This window comes from Hyaena hyaena, unplaced genomic scaffold, assembly GCF_003009895.1.
Source record: "Hyaena hyaena isolate Hyena2069 unplaced genomic scaffold, ASM300989v1 scaffold_1548, whole genome shotgun sequence".
NCBI classification, from domain to species: domain Eukaryota; kingdom Metazoa; phylum Chordata; class Mammalia; order Carnivora; family Hyaenidae; genus Hyaena; species Hyaena hyaena.
The window spans coordinates 134,474-159,531 of record NW_024082185.1 but is presented as its reverse complement, the minus strand read 5'-3'; the positions used below and the strand labels follow the sequence as shown (position 1 = coordinate 159,531).

The window sequence follows — 25,058 nt, the reverse complement described above, 5'->3', positions numbered from 1 at the left end:
TCAGGCTTGGATTTCCATGCCCATCTTGGACTGGCCCCCCGGGCTTTCCAGGTCCTGACTCTCAGACCTCCTTTAGTCCCCTTTGTCTTTTGCACAAGGTTTTTGAAGAATTCCTTGGCTCCCATCCAGATGCCTGGATTCATCTTTTGATCTATTGTTCCTCCTTCCTACCCTTGGAAGCAAGCATTCTTTTTCTATTGCTAATTTTCTCTTAACAATTAAAGAGTCTTGGGTGGGACTCTTGGCTCCAACTGGCAGACTTCCTGATAAAGACCTAAGGCTATTAATTCTAACTTTTACCTGAGCCAACAGTGTAACGTGGGGGCCAAAAAAGACTTCATATAGACTCAGTCACATTAATAGTTACTATTTATTGTTCTGTTTAGTCTGTTCCTGGACCTTTGCTCAGTAGCCTACGTGTTTTGTCACATTTAACCCTTCCAAGGACTCATGAAAATAGACATGGCCATTTTCCCAAGTCACCAGATAAGAAATCTGAATCACATGGAATTTAAATAACATGGATGAAGTCTCAGGAGCACAACTAGAATTTGGACCAAGATCTGCCTGGTTTCAAAGCTTAAGCTTTGGGATCAACTAGAGCGTTCATGGAAGCCTTATTAATGGAATCATGGTGACCAGAGCAGGGAAATATGAATTCACTCTATTTAAATTAAAAAAAAAATTAATGTTTATTTATTTTTGAGAGAGACAGAGCATTAGGAGTGGGGGGACAGAGAGAGAGAAGGAGATACAGAATCTGAAGCAGGCTCTAGGCTCTGAGCTATCAGCACAGAGCTCAACAGGGGGCTCAATCTCACAAATTGAGAGATCATAACCTGAGCTGAAGTCAGATGCTTAACTGACTCAGCTACCCAGCCACCCAGGCGCCTTGAATTCACTGTACTCTAGAGCTGGGGATACCACACCTGGAGTTTTGTGCTATGCCTCCTTCTATAATGTAGAAATAAACCGTCTCAGACTAGTGACCATGGGCTGTCAGAAACCATTGAAGAACCTGGAATAGTTCTAACTAGACCAAAAGGAAAAAAAAAAGAAAGAAAGACTTAGATGATAATTGATAGAAGTCTTTCCATATTTGGCTTAGAGACCTGTGGAAGAGAAATTAGACATGTGCCCACTCACTTTTGAAAAAGCCTGTGGAAATGACACAAATGCATATTTGAAGTCACTCTAAGAATTTGTATGACCATTGCAGCTGTCAGTGGAGTGCTACTTTATGTGATGAAGTTTTAAAATTATTATTATTCATTACACAGATCCTCAAAGAGAAGACACTCCTGATACGTCAGAAGTTTTCCCCGATACCTCAACTTCTCTTATAACTCTAAGCCTTAACCCCAAATGTCTGCATTATTTATATTCAGGACATCTCATGAGGGTCCTTCTCATTGGTTATTCAGTACTTCTTCTGGTTGGTTATTCAGTACTCTGAGGCTCCCAGTTACTGAGGATAGGAATTGAGTCTATGTTATCTTGCTGGCATTATTACCTTGCTAACATGGCCTTACAGAGAGTAGATGGTGGCAAAACAGAATCTTGTTGCTTGTTGGCAGAACCTCAATATGTTGTTTACCCCGGTTTCACCACTTAATAGCTCTGTGATGTTGGGCAAGTCAGTTAAGCCGTCTGTGTCCTCAGTTTCCTCAATCGGAGTAAATAACTGGAGTTTCTGTGATGGTTAAATTTGTTATATCTGTAAAACTTCAAGAACAGAGCTGGGCACATAGCCCATATACATGTCCTATGTGGTTTCATAATTATGAAGACCTCTCCTCCCTGTGGGACTTTGCAATTCTTGAGGAAATGACCCACTTCATGTGTTTAGCCCCTAAACTGATATGTGGCATATGTGGTAGGTGATTGCTATATGCTTGTTGAAATGAATACCTAAGTATTAAAGGTTAGAGATTGCCTAGACAACTGAAGATGTTAGATTTGGGGAGGACCTTAGCGGTCACCAGAACAGTGAATCGTAAGTCCACTTATGATGTTAATGTATTTCAGTAGTGTTAGTATACTGGACGTTAATGTATTTCAGTAGTGTTAGTATAAGTTAGGGAGCATGCTAAATTCCAGATTTTGAACCACAGCCTAGAAGGAAATCATTTGAGCAGCAACTTAGGAATCTGAATCTTACTCAGCTTTCCTAGGGGTTTTCTGCAGCCAGCCCAGCACTTTTCTTTGATTGTCTCCCATTCTATGGATAAGGACACTGAGCACAAAGAAGTTGTGTTATCTCAGGATCAGGGAGCTTGGGAGATATTGAGATTAGGACTCAGCTAACTTGACACTGACCACTGGGTTGTGCAGGGCATCCTTGGATTGTATGAAGGGGTTGGATAAGATGATTTCCCAGACATCTCTGCCATTAGCTGTGCAGTCCTCAGAGTTATTGAGCGCCTACCCATGCCAGCTGGTGAACAGGTTTCTGGGGTGTCCAGGAAAATGAGACATGCATCCTTTTCCTGAAGGATTTTACTGCATGACTCCCATCTTGTGTCCGGAACCTTGCAGCAGGAAGTTCTGCTGTATTCACAGGAGCCAGTCCCCTACACTCTGGCCCCTCTTTCTACTCTTCCACGGTGCCCCCTGGGTTTAGAGTCATTGCCTTGTCATCTCCTTGAGGAGACTTCCCTTTCTACTCTCGTAGCTTACTGTCATGTGGAATTTCACTGCTACTCTATGCACTTACATATTTAATAGGTATTACTGGTCGCCTGTTAGTGTCAGCTAAAATTTATTGAATTAGCGAATATTAATGACACTTTTTTCAAGGGCCCACTATGTATCAGGCCATGTTCTAAGTCTTTGTCTGTATTAATTTACTTAATCCTAAGCCCAAGGAAGAGGCCACTGCTCAATATCTGAAACAATATTTGAAGTTGAATTTATTGTTTGCTCAGCAAGAGAAATCTGTACATCTCTTTGAACAAAGCAAATGTTGATCTTATCTAGAGCTTTGGGAGGCATGGGATTGAAGAGCTGGTGGACATTCAGAAGTCTGAGAGTGTAAGAGATCAACTGCCTTTCACATTTGGAAGTGTGGTTCCATAGGGTGAGGCTTGATGAACTGACTTTCAGAAGTCAAATGCCTACTAGAAACAGAAGGAGAGAGAGCACAGAAGGAGAGGGGCTCTTCTCTATGGAGAGGAGAGGAAAGCGAGAACCTCCAAGTGCAGCTTTCTTTCACAGTCCAGAGACCACAACTCAGTTTTGCCTGTTGACCCTGTTTGCTGGTTCCTCTTCCTGTGCCTCCTGTGTCTTCTCTAGGCCATGGATCGTATGAATTGCATTCTATGTCTACCCCCCCCCCCAAAGTTGTCTCCCACTCAGTTAGGTAACTTGCAATAGCATCTCAGAGAAGGGGGATATTATCATTGGTTGGTTGAAGGATCAGGAAGGTCTTCTTCTATTTAATAGTCAACAAATGTTTATCAAACTCCTATAAATCACCAGGTACTTTCTGGGTGCTACAGAAACAAAAGTGAAACCAACAGACACAAGCTTACATTCTTATAGAGCCAAACCCCTATTGGAGAGATAGATATTTAGACAAATATTTAAGTAAGTTTATATTGTATGTGACATCATCATGGTCACTACTTTTGAGTCAAATAAAGCAAAGAAAGAAGGCAGGGGTGAGAAGTGGCTATGGTTTGAAATAAGGTTGTCAAGAAGGCCTCTTTGAGAAGCTCATGTTTAAGGAAAGAGTGAAGAATAGCAAAGAGACCAAAGTGGATGGAACTTGGTGAGCTTGGAGGACAGTAGTGATAGATGAGGTTTGAAGTCCAGTAGATGATGGGGACAGGGGATCATTTAGGGCCTTAGAGATCACTATAAGGACTCTGACTTTTTGGTTGAGGAGATAATGTGATCTGATTTATTGATTCAAGGCAACATAGGAGCTACTAGGTTGAGCACAGTCCCCATGGCATGCACGACAAGGATGAGAGCCAGAGGCTCAGCTGGGAGGCTACTGCACTAATCCAAGCATTTCATGGTGGTTTGGACTAAGGTGATGGTGGAAGGGGTGATGCAAAACAGTCATATTCTGGATCTATTCTTCATGGAAGTTTCTGCCCATTGAAAGGCTTCATTATTAACCACTATACACTCTAACGGTTAGACTGGAAATCCTGGGTACACATTCCAGAAGATCACAGTTTGATGTACTTATGCAACCTCCAGACGGTCTTTTCCACCCTGGGAAAAGGCATGGGGAGGAAAAGGCACATCGTTGCATCTGGCAATAGAAACAGAATGTATCTATCAAGAAAAGAAGCATAATCTATGCCCAATTCTTTTTAGTTTTTATAGATTTTCTCATAGATAAATGCATGAAATATGGGGATTTCTTAAATTGATTGCTGTGGAGACAAGATGACTTGAGTTTCAATTTCACTGCTTTTTTGGTTGCGAGTGGGTGTTTGACATTTTGTGTGTGTGTGTGTGTGAGAGAGAGAGATACAGAGAGAGAGAGAGAGAGAGAGAGAGAGAGAGAGAGAGAGATTGATTCTGAGAGGGCTACAGAGTGGCTGCTATTCCCTGAACAATAAAAACCTGAAATTCTACTAATGAGGTTAAAAAAACTAACTTGTTCTCTGCCTAATAATAGGCCTGCCTACTGACATAACCAGGGTTCCCTGAATAATCGCCCTCTTTTCCAGTTTATTTTTAGAATCTAAAATTTGGGGGAGGAAAGTGCCTCTAGGTGTACAGCCTTCCCACCTGAAAGCTCGATTCCCGGGCTTCCACATTTGGCCTAAGCCATGGCGAATGCATCCCTTCAAGGGAAAAAAAGTAAAAGTGAAGGGTGGAACTGAAAGTCATCCTTGGAGCTCTGGGTCATTTACCCTTCATCTTGAGATGAAAAGATTGATCCTTTGCTGCAGACCCTGTCTTTTCCAAATGGGGGAATTGGGGAAATTTTTAAAATTGTGCCATTTTTATCTGCCTCCAATGGACACCATTTGGGTTTGCCAGTAACCAAAGTAAAGGGTTTATACAGCCACAGAATTTTACCAAAATAAACTACTTTGAGGAAAAGAGGGACTTTAGGGCATAATAAATGTTAATACCATTAGACCCTTTATTAAGCATAAGAATATTTGAAATACTTATGGGCCACCAGCATATTTAAGATAGATTTACAGAGTACAAGTAAGGCACTCTTCTGGTTGTGCTGCTGAAAATATTTGTAAAAAACTGTTTTTGGAAATTTCTACAACCCAAGGAACATGAATGTTACAGGGAGGAAAGAGAGACACTGATTAGAGAAAGAATAAAATCAAATTAACGCTTGTGGCAGATATTGGTGGACTATTTGGACGAAGTTGCCAGAATTATTTTTGTGGAGGGCTATTTTGGGTAGGCAGTAACCTTTATTCTCAGATATAGATTTCCATGTTGACTTTTAACCTTTAGTCACTGACTAGCAGTTGTACATTCCTGAAAATGTTCTGGTTCATCCTTCTGCCTGTGCCCAAACTGCAAGTTTGAAAGGCTTAAGGGTATCAAGTGTGGGTTTACACCAAGCTCCCTTTCTTTTATTCTCTTTTCATAAGAAAGTGGCTGGGTACCTGTGAGGAGGGGCTCTCAGGGACAAAGCAGTGTTTTTAATAGAGAAGGTCATTTAAACATGAGCTTTAAATGTAAAATTAAGAGAGGTGACATTTAGATAATTTGTTCTTCTTCAGGAATGACTTATTCCTACCAGAGGAAAAGATGGCAGTCCTTAGCAAATTACAGGAGAGTGCATGGGCACAGAATAGACCTGGGCTTGAGTCTCCAGCCATCTTTTTGTACCTGTGTTTGAAAGGTGTTTGCAAGAGTGAGTAAAGTAGGTTGAATTTACATTTCTTGAGCTCCTCCACACTCTCTGATGCTAAACAAGATGCTGCAGGAATGGAAAATAGAACTTTCTTTCCTTAACACTATTATGCCATTGGAAACTATAAAAAAAAAAACTGTCAGCTTCAATGCCCACGTGTATTAAAAGAGATATGGGGCGTCTGGGTGGCATAGTCAGTCTAGTGTCCCACTTCGGCTCAGGTCATGATCTCACGGTTTGTGAGTTCGAGGCCCGCATCGAGCTCTGTGCTGACAGCGGGGGGACCTGGAACCTGCTTCGGGCTCTGTGTCTCCTTCTCTCTCTCTCTGCCCCTCCCCCACTCATGCTCTGTCTTTCTGTCTCTCAAAAATAAATAAAAACATTAAAAAAAAAGAGAGATAATTCCATTCGAAGTTGGGTAGTGATCCATCTCTCCCCTTGTGTTGCACTGTGATCTAATTAGATTCTATCTCAAACATGATTTGTTTGTGTCCTTCTAGGCGATGCCCAGCAGCAAGAGATGGTTCCGAGTAAGAAGAGCGCTGTCCTTGTGGATGGGGTTGTACTGAATGGCCCCACCACGGATGCAAAAGCAGGAGAGAAATTTGTGGAAGAGGCCTGTAGGCTAATAATGGAAGAGGTGGTCTTGAAAGCCACAGATGTCCGTGAAAAGGTAAAAATAAAAAAATACCTATAAGAAATGTGAGGAATGGAAAAGATCGGTTCTTTCCGAATCTGGTAGTTCGATGTAAGGGACATGGGAAGCTCATGCTGTTATTTCCTCTATACCTTTGTTTCAAGGGGATCCCAGACCAAAGTGTGAGCCCCCACTCCCAACCCCCCAGTATCTACTTTCCTGTAAGGGTTGGTGCCTAACTTTGCCAGCCACCATTTGTTGGGAGACTGGTTGAGACCCCAGACCTTAACGATGAGGGCATGAAACACAGGAATGAAGCTTCTGCCCTATAACAGTGTTGATTATAAATAACCCGATGATCTGATTTATACACTCTCTAAAAAATATTCTGCTCTCCATTTTCTTGGCACATTCTTTTTGTTACTAGTAAGAAAATGAGCAGAATGTGTAAAAGGGTATGAGAAGTTTTAAAATTTACTTAAAGGTCCTTCCTGGGAGCTGGTCTGAGCTTAGCCTGGAATTCTTGGGTAAGTCTGACTTCTGAGCGCAGGGCATACTAGTCCTAGGTTTCAAATTCAGGCTCAAATTCAGATTGAAATTGATACTGGAATTATTACTAACAACTTCTACACTTAAGAGTACTTGCTGTGTGCCAGGTGATGTTCTCAGGACTATTTCATATTGTGCATTTAATCCTTACAAAATCACTAAGAAGCAGGGGCTATATGTTAACTCTCTTTTAAGGATGAGGAAAAAAGTGAGGCACAAGGAGGTCAAGTCCTTTGCCCAAGATCACGTGTTAGTTAGTAGGTTTTAGAGCTGGCACTAAAATCCATGCAGTCTGGCTTTAGTCTGTGCTTTGAACTTTTCTTCTCTACGTCTCTTATAATTGCTAAATTATCCTTTACCACATTGATTATCTTTCATATTGGAGTTGAATTAGCAACAAATAGATGTATAGGAGGGATTCTTATTCCAATTCTATTAGTCAAAAATAAATATCATTTAAGAAAGATTCTGAATGTGGTGTGGTATTTATTCTGAATTTTTGATCACATGCATTTGGGAAAACTAACAGGAATAAAGATGAAAGAACCTCATGAACTTAGGATAGCTACATTCAAAGCAAAAATCACTGTGGTATTTCTTGATTACATATTTATAATGGCATTTTTTCTGGTTTTATCTGTACTTGTGAAATATTTTGGACCTGCTTTACTGTGGAGCACACTGCTTTCCTGGTGAGCTTTTTTCTTTTTTTAATTGGCCTTTATTCAGTCATTAAATATTAACTGAGTATTAGCTACGGGCAAGCCATTATATTTGGCCCTGGGGGGTATAAAGACAAATAAGATAAAAGCTCAGCTTTGAACAGAATTTATAGTCTAATTGGAAGGATATGTTTTCATTGGACAAGAGAATAGGGGGTCCCAGTAAGAATGCGATAAATGTGTGTGATTGGGGCTGACATCAGGGATTTCACAGAGGAGTGGGCAGTCTGAGCTTTGATGTGGGATGTGAAGGTCAAGTAAGATTTTGAAGGGCAGAGAGAAGCCAACCATGTGTGCTGAAGAAAGCAGGAAGATAAAGAATGGAAGTTTTGCCCAGAAAGAAGGGCTCTTATAGGTGACTAATGGGAGATAAGACAAGAAGGAGAGGCTTCAGATCCTGTGTTATCAATTAAAGAACCACAAGTTGATTGGAGTATAGTCACCATGCAGGCTGTCCATGTGAAGTTGGGTTGAAAGCTATGTTGAACTTGGGAGAAGGAGGTAGAGTTTTTATATCATGAATTAGTCTACTTTGTCAGAGATCCAAGAGGGCACCTTTAAAAGACGACCTTCTGATACATCCCCACACTTCGTGAGTTGATTACTTCCAGTGCCTTCTCTTACAGACATTCTTTCTCAGGCACTTAAAAAAAACTGAGTTATAGGGGCGCCTGGGTGGTTGAGTCAGTGAAGCACCAGGCTCTTGACTTTAGCTCTGGTCATGATCTCACAGTTCTTGGGTTTGAGCCCCACATTGGGCTCTGCGCTGACAGTGTGGAGCCTGCATGGGAGTCCATCTCCCTGTCTCTCTGCCCCTCCCCTACTTTCTCTCTATCTTTGTCTCAAAATAAGTGAAACTAAAAAAAACCTTGAAATAAAAAATTGAGTTATAATTTACATTAGTAAAATTTGCTCCTTTTGGTGTATAGTTACAGGAGTTTGCTACGTCATGTAACTACACCATAATCAAGATACAGAACAGTTCTATCACCCCTCTATCATCAACCCTAGGCCCCTCTGTAGTCAGCCCTGGCCCTCGTCTTAGCCCCTGACAACTGCCAATCTGTCTTCTGTGCCTGTATTTTTTTTTTTTTTTTGCCTTTTCCAGAATTATTAGATAGGTGGGATTCTATCACAAGAGGGCTTTTGAGTCTTGTGATTTTTCCCTCAGCAAAATGCATTTCAGATTTATTCATGTTGTGTATACAGGGATGCCTCATTTCACTTTAGTGCCCTTTGCAAATATTATGTTTTCTACACGTTGGATGTCTGTGGCAACCCTGTATCAAGTAACTCTATTGTTGTCATTTTCCAACAGCATTTGCTCCGTTCATGTCTGTGTCACATTTTGGTAATTCTCACAATATTTCAAACTTTTTCATTATTATATTTGATACATATCATAACAAGTTATAACATATATTATACATATTATAACAACATAAAATATAACAATATTTTTTATGGTTTCTTACAATCAAGGATCTTTACTGTTACTATTGTAATTGTGTTGAGGCACCACAGACCACACCCATATAAGACAGTGAACTTAACTATATGTATTCTGACTCTTTTACCCATTGGCCGTGCCCCTGTTTCTCCCCCTGTTTTGAGACACAACAGTATTGAAATAAGACCACTGAATATCCCTAAAATGGCCTCTGGATATTCACATGAAAGGAAGAGATTCATGTGTCTCTCTTTAAATCAAAAGCTAGGGGGTGCCTGGATGGCTCAGTCGGTTAAGTGTCCGACTTCGGCTCAGGTCATGATCTCATGGTTTGTGGGTTCAAGCCATGCGTTGGGCTCTGTGCTGACAGCTCAGAGCCTGGAGCCTGCTTCGGATTCTGTGTCTCGCTCTCTGTCTCTTAAAAATAAACAAAAATGTTAATAACACATTTTTAAATCAAAAGCTAGGAATGATTCAGCTTAGTGAAGCAGGCATTTTGAAAGCTGAGATAGGCCAAAAGCTAGGCGCTTTTTGCAGCCGCATTGTGACTACGAAAGGGAAAGTTCTTCAGGAAAATTAAAAAGCGCTACTCCAGTGAACATTTGAATGATAAGAAAGTAAAACGACCTTCCTGCTGATATGGAGAAAGTTTTAGTGCTCTGGGTGGAAGATCAAAGCAGCCACAACATTATCTCTCAAGCCAAAGCCTGACCCAGAGCAAGGCCCTTACTTTTCTCCATTCTAATAGGGCTGAGAGAAGTGAGAAATCTGCAGAAGAGAAGTTTGAAGCTAGCAGAGGGTGGTTCATGAGGTGTAAGGGAAGAAGACATCTCTATAACAAAAAATTCAAGGTGAAGCAGCCAGTGTTGATGTAGAAGCTACAGTAAGTTCTCCAAAAGGCCTACACTGAACACAGTTTTTCAATGTAGATGACATAGCCTTCTGCTGGAAGATGCCATCTAGGATTTCTGAGCTGGAGAGGAGAGGCCAGCTTCAAAGCTTCAAAGGACAGGCTGACTCTCTTGTTAGGGGCTAATTCAGCCGGTGACTTGAAGTAGAAGCCAGCGCTCATTGACCATTCTGAAAATCCAAGGGCCCTTGAGAATAACACTAGAGTCACTCTGCCTGTGCTCTGTAAATGGAACAACAAAGCCTGAATTGCAGCACCTCTGTTTATTAATGTTTTTTTAATTTATTTTTTTAATTTTTAATTAATTTATTTTTTATTTCTAAGAGAGAGACAGTGTGAGCAGGGGAGGGTCAGGGAGAGAGGGAGACACAGAATCTGAAACAGTCTCCAGGCTCTGAGCTGGCTATCAGCACAGAGACCGCTGCGGGGCTCGAACCCACGAACCATGAGATCGTGTCCTGAGTCAGATGCCTAACCGACTGAGCCACCCAGGCGCCCCTGACAGCAACTCTGTTTATAGCATAGTTTACTGAATATTTTAAGCCCAAAGTTGAGACACACTGCTCAGAAAAAAAGGTTCCTTTCAAAATATCACTGCTCATTCACAATGCACATTGTCACCACAGAGCTCTGACAGAGAGGTACCAGATGAGTGGTCCCGTGCCTGCTACCATGACACCCATTCTTCAGTTCGTGGATCAAGGAGCGATTTCAGCTCTCAGGTCTTATTATTGAAGAAATATATTTTTTTAAGGTCATAGCCACTGTAGATAGTGATTCTTCTGACAGATAGGGGCCAAAAAGCAAACAAACAAACAAAATTCTGGAATGGATTTGCCATTCTAGATGCAATAAATAACATTTGTGAAACATGGGAAGAAGTCATAGTATCAACATTAATGGGAGTTGGGAAGAAGTTGTTCTAACCATCACAGATGACTTTGAGGGTTTAAGACTTTGATGGTGTTAGTGCGGTGGAAACAAGAGAAGCAGAATAAGAAGCGGAGCCTGAACATGGGACTGAACAGCTGCAACCCCATGATACAACTTGAAGGGATGAAGGCTTGCTTCTTATGGATGAGCAGAGAAAGAGATTTCTTGAGATGAATCTACTGCTGGTGAAGATGCTGTGAAGACTGTTAAACTGACAACAAAAGATTGAGAATGATACATGAGCTTAGCTGACAAAGTTGAGAGGCTTGACTTTGATTTGATACAAAGCCCTCCTGTGGGCAAGATGCTACCAGAAAGCATCACATGCCACCGAGAGACCATTCATGAAAGAAAGAGCCAATTGATGCAGCAAACTTTAGTGTTGTCTTATTTTAAGTAATTGCCACACAGCCACCCCTGCCTTGAGCAGCTGGCCCCTCGATCAGTCAGCAGCCTTCAACAGGAGAGGCCATGCCCTGTGCAAGATGATGGTTTGCGTCTTTTAGCAGTAAAGTAGTGTTGCTTCATAATCTCCTCAGAGCTTCTTGGGTGAAATCTGAAACTGGCTCCTGGCTGAGGGCAGGGAGAGACCAAAGAAATAAATAGGTCACTCCAGATTGGCGGTGGCAGTTTTAATGAACAAAGGGAACTTACATAGGAGACTTGGCTTGGGCAGCAGTAAGATGAGTGGATCCCCGTGCCTGCCCGCCACATCTGGAAAGTTCACATACATAGATCTAGATAGAGGCCTCAGCTGGGTTCAGCCACGCACACTGTGCACTGTTCTCAACACCTCACCATCGTCTCCAGGCTGTGCCCTCGGAACAGCCTGGGAGCAGGAAAGGCAGACAGAACCGACATTCCAAGGATAGGGAGGGGGTGAGAAGCCTCCAAGTGCCTGGGTCCAGCTCGAGGGTCATCTGGGTGGCCACCTCTTCTCGAGGACCTCCCCCTACAAGTGTTTTTTGATTAAGGTATGTACATTTTTTAAGACGTAACACTATTGCACAGTTAGTAAGCTATATGGTATGGTGTAGACGTCATGTTTATATGCACTGGGAAATCAAAACCTTTGTTGGACTCACTTTAGAGCGATAGTGACTTTATTGAGGTGCTCTGGAACCGAATCTGTGGTATCTCTGAGGTTCACTCATATCAGTAGTCATTCCTTTTGATGGTCTCAGTCACGTTTGATTTACCTCTGCCTGTCATGGTTCTCACATCAGACTTTAATTTCATACCTCTTGTACAACTTAGTATTTCCCCCTTCTTCCCAACCTCCCACCTCCTAGTCTCCTGACTTCCTGGCTACTCCCTTGTCTCTCTTCCCCTCCACAGCCGAACTTTTTAAAGATTGTCTACACTCCCTCCCTCCCTCTCTTTCCTCACCTCCCACACCCTCACTCCATGGCAATCTGGCCCTCACTCCCACCTCTCTAAGCCAAATTGATATTGCCAAGAACACCTCCTTGTTGATAAATTCCATGAACACATCTCAATCTTTATCAAATTTGGCCTCCCGGCAGGATCTGACAGTGATGACCATCTTCTCCTTCAAACGTTCTTTTTTTCCCCTTTGTTTGAGCAGCACTAAACTCTTCTCAGATTGTCCCTGCTTCTCTGGCTTGTCTTCCACCTCACAAGTGAGTTCCTCTCCCTTCGCCTGTATCTTAAGTGTTGTTGGTGCCCAGGTGGGATCCTGTGCCTTTCTTCTTAGCGGTAGGTTCACTCTGAGCCGTGTCATCCATGTTGTATCTTCATGGTATATGCCTAGAATGGTGTTTCTTGTCTTTCACAAGAGCTTCAGACCAACTGCTGCCCTCTTTCGGGAGGTCCTGAGAGGCCTCAGACTAAACATGCTCAAAACTCATCATCTCCACCCCCCATCCCACCAGACTCTCCCCCCAACACCCCCATCACCACCATTAACCCATGCACGCAAGCTACAGACCTCAGGGTGGTCCATGGCCCATTCCTCTCCCTCATCCTTACTATGTAATTGATTTCTGAGTCCTATTGATTCTTTATTTTCAATATCTCTGGAAGTATTTCATTCCAGTAGTATCTACCTCATCCAGAACACCACCTTCTCTCGCCCAGTTTATTAGAGCCACCTCTTAGTTTCAATTTTACTTGGAATCTTCACATGGCAGCTAAAGCTATTGTCCAAAACACAAATATGTTCATAGCATCCCCATGTCCCAGACATTTCAATGTCTGCCTTAGAGCCAAGTTCATACTTTGTAACGTGCCACAGAAAATCTGTCATGATCAGAGTCTTGTTTATCCTTTTCATTCCTTCACTCATCCTTTGATTCATCACATGTTTATGGAGCACTTCTTGCAGCGGGGGGACTGTGTTAGGTTCTTGGGAGCAGCAAGCACAGATGGACATCTCTGCTCTTGTGGACATGAAGTGGGACATAAGAAATGAATTACATGGTATGTTGAAAGGTGATAAGTACTATGGGAAAAGGAGGAGCCAGAAAAGTTAGGGCAGCTGGCAGAGACGGGTAGAGTTCAGCTGGTGATGTAAATAAGGGAATCAGGATTGCTAGCATTGAGAAAGTGACTTTTGAGCAAAGCTTTGGAAGGACAGAGGAGGTTAGCCAGGCAGAGGGCACAGCCAGTGTGAAGACACCAAGGAGGGAATGTGCTTGGTGTTATTTAAGGAAGAATAAGGAGGCCAAGGTAGCAGGGCAGAGCCAACCAGGAGGGAAGCAGATTATACAGGATCACGTTAAATCATTGTGAGGACTTTGGCTTTACTTTGAAGGAAGTGAGCCACTGAGATATTTCAGCAGAGGAAGGACCATAGCTTAGATTTAAGAGGCTCATTCTGGATTCTGGCTGCTAGGCTGCTAGATTGTATGGGGCAAGGACAAGGGTACAACGGAGACCAGCTCGGAAGTTATTTTGGTGTTCCAGCTTCCCTTCTTGCCTCTCCTTCCTCAAACTCCATGCTCTAGCCACACCAAACTGACTTCACTCTTCAGAGGTGCCCCTTATATTTTAGCCTTTATGTCTTCCATTCCTTCCACCTAGAGTGCCCCTTGCCTCACCCCATTGCCTAATCTTTGCTTGGTTATCTATCAGTTCCTTCAGGAGAACTTTGACCTTCCAAATCCAAGATGGTGCCCCTCATTTGTTCCAATGACACCTGGGTCACTCTCACAGCCTTTCACGCTGAGCTGTGGTTGTGCATTTAAGTCTTGGTCTCTCCCACCTGTCTGGAAGCTTCCTGAGGGGAGGGTCCATGACTCTGACATCCTCTTCATACTTGCCTCCGGTGGGTGCTCTGTTAACTACTGTTGCTGAATGTCCAGGTCTGTGAGTGGCGCCCTCCTGAACTTCTGAAAGAGCTTCTTGATTTGGAGATGAGAGACACAGGAGAGCCACACCACAGGCTGCTGGAGCTCTGCAGGGATGTCATCCACTACAGCGTCAAAACGAGTAAGACCTTTCATTTGCTTCCTTCTTCTGTCCCCCTAATAAGTTCTTACATTTTCTGAAGCACCTATTTACCTCAGAGGAAAGCTGCATATGACAGTGTTTATGGGATAAGAAAGCTGGACCACAAAAGAGTGGCTCTGATGTTTTTGCAATAGGCCATTTAATCCCTAAAAGATTTTTTGTCAAGGCCAAAGATAAATTGATGGAAAAGCTGTTGGCATCCATGGTCATATAGAAATCTCATCTGTTCCTTGGCAATCCCCATCCGCCATTTATAATCAAGACCATAGATAAGGACTGTTACTTCTCATTATGTTGGTCCAAATTGCCAGAGGTTAGTTTGATATTAGAATTTGTTAAGGGGTTTTAAACCTTAAAGGCCCAAAATATGCAAAAAGAAAAAAAATGTGAAAGGGGGGCATCCTTACGATAAACAGGAATAGATGTGGAAGATACCGATGAACTTTTTGCAATTGGTACTTGCCAAATTGTTTTATCAAATCTAGCACGATCCAAAATGAAAACCCTTAGAATGGTGTAAAAAAAAAAAATAGACACATGGTAAATTTTTGCTGTGATAGCTTGAGAATGAGACTTTACAACTCTGATCTTTTGTAAATTCAGTAGCATGGTATCAGTCAAGTGCCGAAGTATGATTCTAACTGTTCATATTCCGTACACCCAGTGAGGAAGTTCCAAAGGTAAGGAAGTAACTTTCCCAAATACGCATTTCTCAGTGCGCTGTAAAGGTAAACTAGTGCTTAAGACCATACCGGCATTATGCTTTGTGAATTCTGACACTGAACTAAATTTAGTGGAAAGAACATAATAAAATCCTGGCTAAAAATAATTGGTTTATATTCCCTTGGGAAAGTCTGGTGTATGTATCAAAAACCCAGTTAGCATTTCAAAAGCAGAGATATATATCTTATTATTATAGTCCGTGTCAGAAGCGGAGAATGACATTTAATGCAGGAGATTTTTCAGTTTACTGGATATTTTCCATAATGTTACCATGGAAATCAATCATAAATTAACACGGAACTAAAAACAAATCGTATTAAAATTACCTGTAGCAATGTCTGGTTTCCGTTGCCAGAGTAGAGGAAGTTTTCCACGTATTCTTTTTACAAAAGCCATTGGACTTTTGTTTTTTATCAAGCCCCCAGTTTAAAGAGAAAAAAACAAACAAACCTAAAACCGAACACTCTAAGTTGTAATGAGAAGTCACTAACTAAAAAGGTCCACAAATACTCAAATTCAGAAATAGGCCTTCTGCCTCTTTGTTCTTTGTCATGCTGGGCTTCCTATGACTGAGAATGTCAAGTCAGTTAGCCTGGGGTTTGGTGTGAATATTCACACTGTATAAAGCCAAGAACCTTTATGAGACCTTTTATAGGAGGGGGAAAAAAATAGAAAGTTGGAACTGAAGTTGAGTCTTAAAGGCTACTGCCTTTGAAGTGAGTTGAATTAGAAAGTTTATGTAAGCCACATCATGAGTCAGATCTTACTCCATCTACATAAGCCAGTTGCACTAAGAAACCGGTCTAATCTGAAAAATGAAAAGTCACTCCCTGTGGGTAGCCCAACGTGAACCCTGTTGGTGAGTGAAATGGGTTTAAAGATAGGGAAGTTAATATTGATACTTTTGGAAGATAAAGGTAGCAGGCTTTGATATGTGGACAAAGAGTTCAAATAATCCAGTTCTCAAGGGTTCTGGTTTGGATCTAGGTTGTAGAAAAAAGGGTGCCCAAGTTCTGCTCAGAAACATATTATTGTTCCGTAGAAATGAGGTGGGTCTTCAACATGTGTTTCCCTTGTACACAATTAGAATTTGAATTCTTTTTAAAGCCGATGTATAATTTACATTAAGTAAAGCAGACAAATCTGAAGTGCTCGGCTCCATGTATTGGTATATATCTGTGCATGAGTAGTCATCACTCAGCTAGATAGAGACCATGTTGGGCACCCCGGAAGCTCCCTCAAGCCCCTTCCTTCTCAGTGTCCCCTTCCCAAAAGTACCCAAAATTCTACCCTCAGTCTCTATAGATCAGCCTTGCCTGATATGGACTGTCATCTAAGTGGAGTCATGCAGTGTATATTCTTTTATATCCGGCTGCCTTTTCTGTATGAAAGATTGGTGTATGTTACCGCTGTATACATAGTCTTCTTTTTTAATGCCGTGTAGATGAATACTCTGTTTAAATTTACAGACCACCCAAGATTTTTCAACCAGTTGTATGCTGGACTTGATTATCACTCTTTGGTGGCCCGATTTATGACGGAAGCATTAAACCCAAGTGTGTAAGTACCATTTTACTGAACTCTTACACTCAACATGCATTAGAGATGTTTTTTAAGTAGATGAAGTTTTGTTTCATGAATTTCTATTTAATGGTTTCATTTGCCTGGTGTCAGCATAAATAATGGAATGACACTTAGTGGGATTTTAAAGAGCTGTTTGCTTTGATAGTGGTACTGTAAGATGGTTAATACAGGCATGGTTATCTCCACTTACCTGATGAGAAAATTGATAAGGCAACTTGTCATTCATTCTTACATGATAAAGCCATGTCTCTGCCAAGTGTGGACAAGAGATATTGAGTAAAAACAGAACTTCACTTTGCCTTCATGAAGCAAAAGTTCTAGTGGGATAGAGATGTACCATGCAAATTAATCAAAATTAGCTGCACAAATTGATGTAAGAAGAAGTGCATGATGCTATAACTATAGTTTATATTTATAAATATATTAGGAGACTCTTTCCTAGTTGGGAGCTCAGGAAAGTCCTTTCTGAGGAAGTGACAACAAAGAGTTGAAGAATGAGTATAAGTTAATTAGATGAAAAGAGGAAGGATGAGTTTCAAACAGAGGGAACAGCATGTACAAAGGCCTGTGGTAGGAGACAGCATGATGTACCTTATGAACTGAAAGATCAGTGTGGGTGTAGCTGAATAAGCTATGGGGAGTGTAATGAAGGATATGATAGGAGAACATAGAAAACAGATATGCAGGACCCAGGAGGCCGTGTTTATGAGTTATCCTAAGTACAAAGAAAAAGCACTAAGGGTTTCTAAATCATTAGGTGCCATTTGCTTATTGAAAAGGTCATTGGAAATATGGAGAGTGGATTGGAGGGGGACCGTCAGGAGGCCATAATCTTAGTCAGGTGAGAGAGGACAGTAGCTTGGACTTAGAAGTGATAGGAATAGAGAGAAAAACGTGTTTAGGAGACAAAACAGAATGGCCTGGATAACATATTGGACTTTGGAAATGAGGACAAGTAGGACATTTTTATAAAATGTTGCCTGGGTTTCTGGCTTTTGTAGCTGGGTTGACAGTCGTGTCATTCATTGAGGGGACTGGTTTTGAAAGATGTGGTAAAAAGGGAAAAGCAAGAATTTAATTTTCAGTTGTGGGCAGTTGAATTTACAGTGACTTTGAGATATTCAAGAGTATGTCTGAACCAAGCTGAGATCTCTGTGAAAGGTATCAGTTTAGAAGCCCTGGTGAATGATGGTAATTGGAATGGTAGGCATGGGTGGGATTCTGTGTCAGTGAAGCTCAACTCTTCCTGTTCATTAGAATCAACCTTGGACATTTCCAAAAAATATATTGAGGCCTGGGTCCCAACCCAGACCAATCAAATTTGAATTTCTGTGGCTGTGTCCCAATCACCAATATGATTTTGATGAGCAGGGTGAAAGCACTTTGAATAGAAACAAATCAGGAGATGGAGAAGCAGTGTCCTCAGGACAGAGTATAGAGTGAGGACAGAAGCATGGGACTGAGCCTTGAGGATGTCTAATATTTCACCATTAGGAGGAGGAACACTAGCTTACCATGGAGAGAAAGAGAGGGGAAGGTGAAAATCAAACAGGGAGGCATGGGAGCCATGGAGTTGTATGTATCTAGAATCATATGCTGTTGAGTATTTACCTAAGGCAGAGACTCAAAATTGTCCCTTGAGGTTGGTAGCATGAGTGTCATTGGTGACTTCAGTTAGAGAAGTGATGGTGGCATAATGCGAGGCGATAACCAAGGTACAGCAAGTGGAACTGTTCAGTGAGTGGTAGATAGGCCAGAAGAGAGTAAAGTTGGCCAACTCTGTGAACCTTTCCCTGTGTGTCTTGGGGTTTCTACCTTCTTTTCTGGGTTCTTTGAGTTGAAACCCTGAGAGGTTTACAAAGTGTTAAATTGCTGCCAAGCGGAACAATCCATTCAACATGTGAGCAAGTCATGAGAGCTTCTCCCGCCTCCTCCATGCTTGTTCTCAGGTTTAAAGTTGAGCTACCTTTCAAAGGTAGCCTTAATATTCATTTTTTTTTAAAAAGTGGATTATTATTTCACCACTTTGCAGGTACACATAAACATATATACTTTTCCCCCACACTTTTGATATGTGTAAACTCGTTGCCTAGCATGTTTGAAAATAGAACTTGGATCGTTTGCAAAATGACATGATGTCTGAAGACTGCTTGGCACATAGGGAGGTGACACAGTGTTGTCTGTTTTTTTGTTTCGTTTCATTTTGTGTTTGTGTTTTGCCCCATTTCCAACGTTTTCTCTTCTAAATGTTAAAATATTTGCATTAAATTCTGTGACTGTAAGTCTAAGTGTTGTCTGTTTAATGTACATATTTAGAGCGTACATTTATTCAGATGCACTTTAATGTAATGCATCTAATTGTTAGAGAAGGCGAATATAGATAGTTAGTCACCCTCAGATTATCTGGAGAAAGAAGAGACTCAGATACTACATAACAAGGCATGGTAACCATCCCAGGTTGGTTCTCTGGGAGACTGCTCTAGATGGAGTTGAGCAAGCAGGATGTGTATTAAGCAGTGTCTTTGGGATCAACATGGGTGAAGGGAGGGGAAGGCGACAGGAGTGGAGAGAGACAGGAGTCCAGCTGTCATTCAGGCTCAGTGACAACCTTAGCCAACTCCATGGAGATCTCTCAAGTGACAATGCCCCTTTAGAGTGGTCTGGAGCTGGGTCCACATGGCCTTTACCCCTCCAGCTAGACCACTCATAAGAGGAAAGATAGTGACCTTGGGAAAGGCGGCTCCTTGGGGCTGAGGCAATTCCCAAAGGGGCTGACTTCGTGTCCTCTGCCAACAGTGGTTCTGCCCGGAGCAACAAACCCTTCAGGGACAGGGGATTTGGGTGGTGCTTTGCAATAAAATCATCACACAGTAAGATGCCCCACAGAGCACTTCCCATTTGCACAAACACAGGAATGTAATAGAGGGAACCCTAGTTCAGGGTTAGTAGTTTCCATGTAAAATATCTAGAGCTGACTGTCAGGGTCTTCGCGGCAGTAACCTAGTAAACACCCCATTCCCATGACCATGGCTTTTCTTTAACCAGAGTCCAAAGCAGCATCCAGAGAATAAAATGGCCACTGCTCGTGGCTAATGCAAAGATTCTAGATGCTCTGCCTTTCTCTCTCCCTTCCTGTAAATCAAGACTGCCCAAGTAGCTTGCATATCCCCAAGGCCACCAGCTATTGGCACTTATCAAATCATGACTAGCACTGTCATTGACTGCACGTTTCTCTAGTTCCAATGGGATACATTTCTAAAGACCCTACAAAGGCTCCACCTGCACGTCGATAGCCACTTAGTTTAATGAATCTTCTGTGTGCATTTCTCGGGACACCAAAGGGATGGTTTGACTCTAGTCATAGAAGTGAAGTGTTTTTTATATCTATCTAGTTATACGTATGAGGTGTCCCCAGTGTTTCTGTTAGTGGAAGAAGCGGTTCTGAAGAAAATGATTGAATTTATTGGCTGGAAAGAAGGGGATGGAATATTTAATCCAGGTAAGTACAGCTAGTTATTGCCATCTCCCTTCCATTGCAAACATCTAAACATTCATTCATGTGTTATCTGAGGAAGAACCCCTTGAAGACGTACACATTCTCCAAAGTTGGATGTTAATAATGCTGTTTGTTGAACATCTAGCATGTTCCCCTCTCTGGAGTGATGACACTTTGCATAGATGCTAAATAACTGACATAAATGTTAAAGAAATGAGACAGCCACCATTTAGGATTTATATCTAACAAATAAATTTATCTGCTCCTGGGAATGTGGAAGGGCTATCCGTTTTTCAACCAATTTTACTTGAAAAGTTTTCTGAGTCACATTTTGTTTGTCCTACAGTCCTTTCTTGGGACTGTAGATGAGCATGAATTGTCATTTTATTAATCAGGTGACACAATATTATTAATGATGAAGACCTGGGTACTGGCCCTCGTCTTTAGATTGAAACCTTTAGTTTGGGAAACTCTGGAATGAGAGAATAGAGCAAAACATCAGTGTTTGCTGGGAGTGGAAATTGCTGGAACTGGAGGTTAGGAAGTGTGAAAGAGTGACGGGTGGGACACGGTGTGCAGAAGACTCTTATGGAGATTTGTCATTAGACTAGAGCAGCTGTAGCCATTCATGTCTTCCACAGTGGTTGGCACTTAGGGAACTGTAATTTTATGTTATAAATATGCCATTTCAATTTTGTTTTTGCAGGTGGCTCAGTGTCCAATATGTATGCAATGAATTTAGCTAGATACAAATACTGTCCCGATATTAAGGAAAAGGGGCTGTCTGGGTTGCCAAGACTAATCCTTTTCACATCGGCAGAGGTAAAAAATTATTTTTGATATCAGATATAGATTTTTCTGAGAATGCCTTATCGAAGAGGGTTTGTTTGTTTGGGGCCTCTGATATGCTTTTATCCTACCCATGTGTGACTAATATGCCTAAGTACAACATCATATTTCATTCCAAAGGAAATTCTGATGGGTTTGATATTGTAACCCCTGGCCACTCGATTTTGTGCATCACCTTTATTTAAGATTTATAGTCTATAACATTTTTCTTTGAGAAAGGAGAACGTTCAATTTGAAAGTGCTCTCTCTTTCTGTGAATCCCTTCTTTGAGTGTCTTATTTATTAGGACTTAGATGATCACTCAGCTATGTCAGAAGATTCACATCTCCTTGTAAAACCAATGGCTTTGAACGGCTGATACAAAGGCTTTTCAAGACGAAAGGGAGGCATTCAGGAACAGTGGCCACCACACACACACACACACACACACACACACACACACACACTTACGTCTTGCACAGTCCTCTGTCTCCTTTTACTCTTCACCAAAGCAGGAGGTCTGATTGTGGGTAAGACTTTGCGCTAAGCTGCCTGGATTCAAGTTGTATCTCCTCTGCTAACTATCTGAGTGACCTTGGTAAGGTGATCCACTCCTCCGTGCCTCAGTTTCCTAATTTGGAAAATTAAATATCAGTTGGCTGTTGTATCTAACAAAGCCCAGCGGTGTAGAACTATAGCTATAATATCTCAGTGCTTATGAGTCAAGATAGCCAGGCCGGTTCTGCAGCTCTGGGCTGAGGTCCCTTATGTGTCTACGGGCTGGCTGCCTGATGGCTGATCTAGGAGTGGGCTTGACAGGGATGACTCCGGTGAGTTCTCTCTGCTCCACGTGTTTCTCCTTCCCCAGCAGGCCATCTGGGTGTGTTGTCATGACAGGGATGCAGGTGAAAACAGTGTGGAAACCCACCAGGCCTCCTGAGTCTAGGCTCAGAACTGGCACATTTTCATTGGTATAAGTAGGTGATAGGAAGGGACCCAGATCCAAGAAGTGGAGAAACAGACTCTGTCTCTTAAGGGGACTTGCTGTAGAATCATCTGGCAAAGGGCATGGACATGGGAGGAGGTGAATATTTTGGGGCCATCAAACCCAGCAGCCACAGGAGCTTAGTAGTCACAGATGAGTGGGCTGTTGCAGTGATTGAAAGAGTTAATGCATGTAAAGGATCTGGCACATCACAGATCCACAGAAATGCTAGCTAGATTTACTAGGAGGAGGAGAATTACCTAGCTACAGTATAATGTGGGCAGAATAGATAGCAGAGGTCAAGTGCAGTCAGTCTTCTCTGAAAGGGATTCTTGTTTTCCTTTTCTCTTTTTGTAAAATTCCAGTGGGTGCCTCCGTCCATCCCACCGCTGCTTCTTCCCCCCACTTCTGGTCAGAAGAGGTTAGCTTCTGTACCTTCTGTGATAATCCAAGGTCTCTTGTTGAACACATGAGGCGGGCCAAATCTACAAGTTCTCCATTATTTCTGTGAGCTTCTCCATGTCTGTTATTTTCTTTTAAGAGCATGAGTTATTAGGTAGGAGAACCCCCACATTTTCCTTTTGCTCTGTCTGACCTTTGCTCTGGTTAGTTCAGTGCAAAGTGGGCACCAAGTGTGGGGAGGCGTCTGGAAGGATTCATCTAATCTGAAGTTCTTAACTCAGCCGCCCGAGGCCCTTCTTCACAAAACTTTCTTGCTTTAGCCAGCAAAGAATGTTTGGGAATCTAGACATCTGGGGAACATATTTTTATTCTGGAGTAGAGTTCCCTTCTCTGGGTTCCAAACATTGGGATTTCTTCGGTTGGAGGAAGCTAGCATATCAGAAGCATGAAGTCCCTTCTGCGCTTGAATTGCTATTTCAATGCCTGTGAAAGGAGATTCGGCAGGGCCCCTGCTATCAGCTCGGGGCTTTTACTCTCGCCTGCTTCATTCTTTGGTTTAAGACTTACTAGAGCTCTTTTCTGGAATGATTATTCTGGGAAAGGGGAAGGAATTCTACTATAGAAGCCTAGAATAAAGATCATATCTTCAAGAGATCAGTGACACAGGTGTAGCTGGGAGATTGGGAGTGAAAAGAAATTGAAACCTCATGCAATTAGGAAACCAGTGCTAGTAATTTTTTTAAATCTCTGATGGAGATATCTATGCAAAAAGAGGTAAAAATATCTTTAGCCCTGGCTAAAACGCAGCAGAAGAGGGAGGCGGAAAATCAAGAACTAGATCTACATCTCAGTTTAGTCCGGCTGCTATAACAAAATATCCTAGACCAGGTAGCTTACACAACAGACATTTATTCCTCACAATTCTGGAGGCTGGGAAGTCCAAGATCAAGGTGGTGGTAGATTTAGTATCTGGTGAGAGCCTGCTTCCCGGTTTGGGGACCATTGTGTGCTCATGTGACCTTTCTTCAGTTCATGCTTGTGGACAGAGGGAGAAGTCTCCAACTTCTCTCCCCCTGAGAGTCTCACCTTCGTGCCTTCATCCAAACTAATCCCATCATGCTGTGGGTTAGGGATTAAACATGAATTTTGAGGGGACACAAACACTCAGCTTACAGCAATGTGAATTCCACAGAAAAACCCACTATAGCTCCAAATGTGTATTTTCGCCCCATCCATCCAGACTCTACCTTGATGCTCCTTCCTTTCCTAGTCTTGCCAGACAGCCTGAAGTCACGTATTTGCATTATTTTAATTTGTATTTTGCTGATCACCTTCAACACTTATCACAACAAAGCAATCCATGAGTTAAAAACAAGAATGAAAGGAGGTTGTGTTTCCTCAATGGTCTTAAACCCTATGTTAGTCTTCTTGCTACCCCTCTCTGGCTTACTTTTAGGTGTTGGCCCATGGCACTGTGATTATTTTGATTATTTGATTACTTGTGATTATAAACAATAGGAGGGGGGTCTCCTTTTTCCAGTTTTTACGAGGCCTCCAAGGTAACCACCCATCTCTGTCTTGTACCATCAGATGTAGATTACGGGCATGCACCACTGAAGGTGGTTTTGCGTACTTGAGGTTTTGATTGTAATTCAGCTGTTGGTGCAGACCTGGAAAATCATGACACAGCCCCCTGCACTGTCCATGTATCCACAGCAGCCTCCCCAGGCTGAATAGGAACCAAGGGGAGGGGACTTTAGGAGCAAAGCAACGAAAGTCATAAATCTATGTCTTGCTTAGCAGCTAGATAGGAATTCCCTGAATTATTAGAAATCATATGTTTGGAATTCAAGGCATTTTGGGAATCAGTGTAAAGCAATGATCACTGTCTGCTACTAAACAGTGAGGGGAGGAAAGAAACTCTTCCCTCCCAGGCCCAGCTTCTTTCTGGGAGGATGGAGCCTGGGATGGGGTGAGAGAGACCAGGGTACACTTTTCGGGGTCCTGCCTCCTCACTGCCTCATTCACTCCCCTGTTTGTGGCCCTTCTCTCTAGGCAAGTCTGGCCCGAGTTTGAATGTTATTACAGGTGTTCTCCACTTAGGAGATCAGGCCGGTTCTGACTCTGCTTTAGGAATCGAGCCAGCTGCGTGCTCTTGGAGAAGTCCTTGCACTCCATCCGTTCCCTCATTCCCCAGCATATGTGCCCAGACCCCACTACTGGGATCCCATTCGAGCTTAGCACCAGAAAGGAGTCCAAGCATCCAGAACCACAGTCTATGGGAGGGGAAAGCAGCATTTCACTGAGAAGCCCAAGGTCACAGAAAAAAATCCTTGCTGGAACCAGAAAGGAAGACGTCAGTCCAATCCTGTCTTTCAAGTAGGCACTTGCTGTTTTATCTTGATAGAAATAAAAGCCCACTGAGATATTTGTGTCTTCTGTGGGACGAATGAAACCTGGGGGGAGATTGGGTCCTAGAATGGCTGACTGACTTATCTTTTGCTGGAGATG

The 25,058-nt window shown here is 42.3% G+C and overlaps 1 protein-coding gene across 1 annotated transcript in view; it reads left to right on the top strand.

Moving 5' to 3' along the window:
- Positions 1-6,371: 6,371 nt before the first annotated feature.
- Positions 6,372-25,058, top strand: part of GADL1 (glutamate decarboxylase like 1) — a 139,677-nt gene continuing 120,990 nt past the window's right edge. Inside the window, exons 1-5 of the mRNA XM_039224196.1 lie at positions 6,372-6,527; positions 14,382-14,508; positions 16,722-16,812; positions 20,229-20,335; positions 21,039-21,154. Coding sequence (XP_039080127.1) covers positions 6,375-6,527; positions 14,382-14,508; positions 16,722-16,812; positions 20,229-20,335; positions 21,039-21,154 — 594 coding nt within the window. The 5' untranslated portion in view covers positions 6,372-6,374. The remainder of the gene's footprint in view (positions 6,528-14,381; positions 14,509-16,721; positions 16,813-20,228; positions 20,336-21,038; positions 21,155-25,058) is intronic.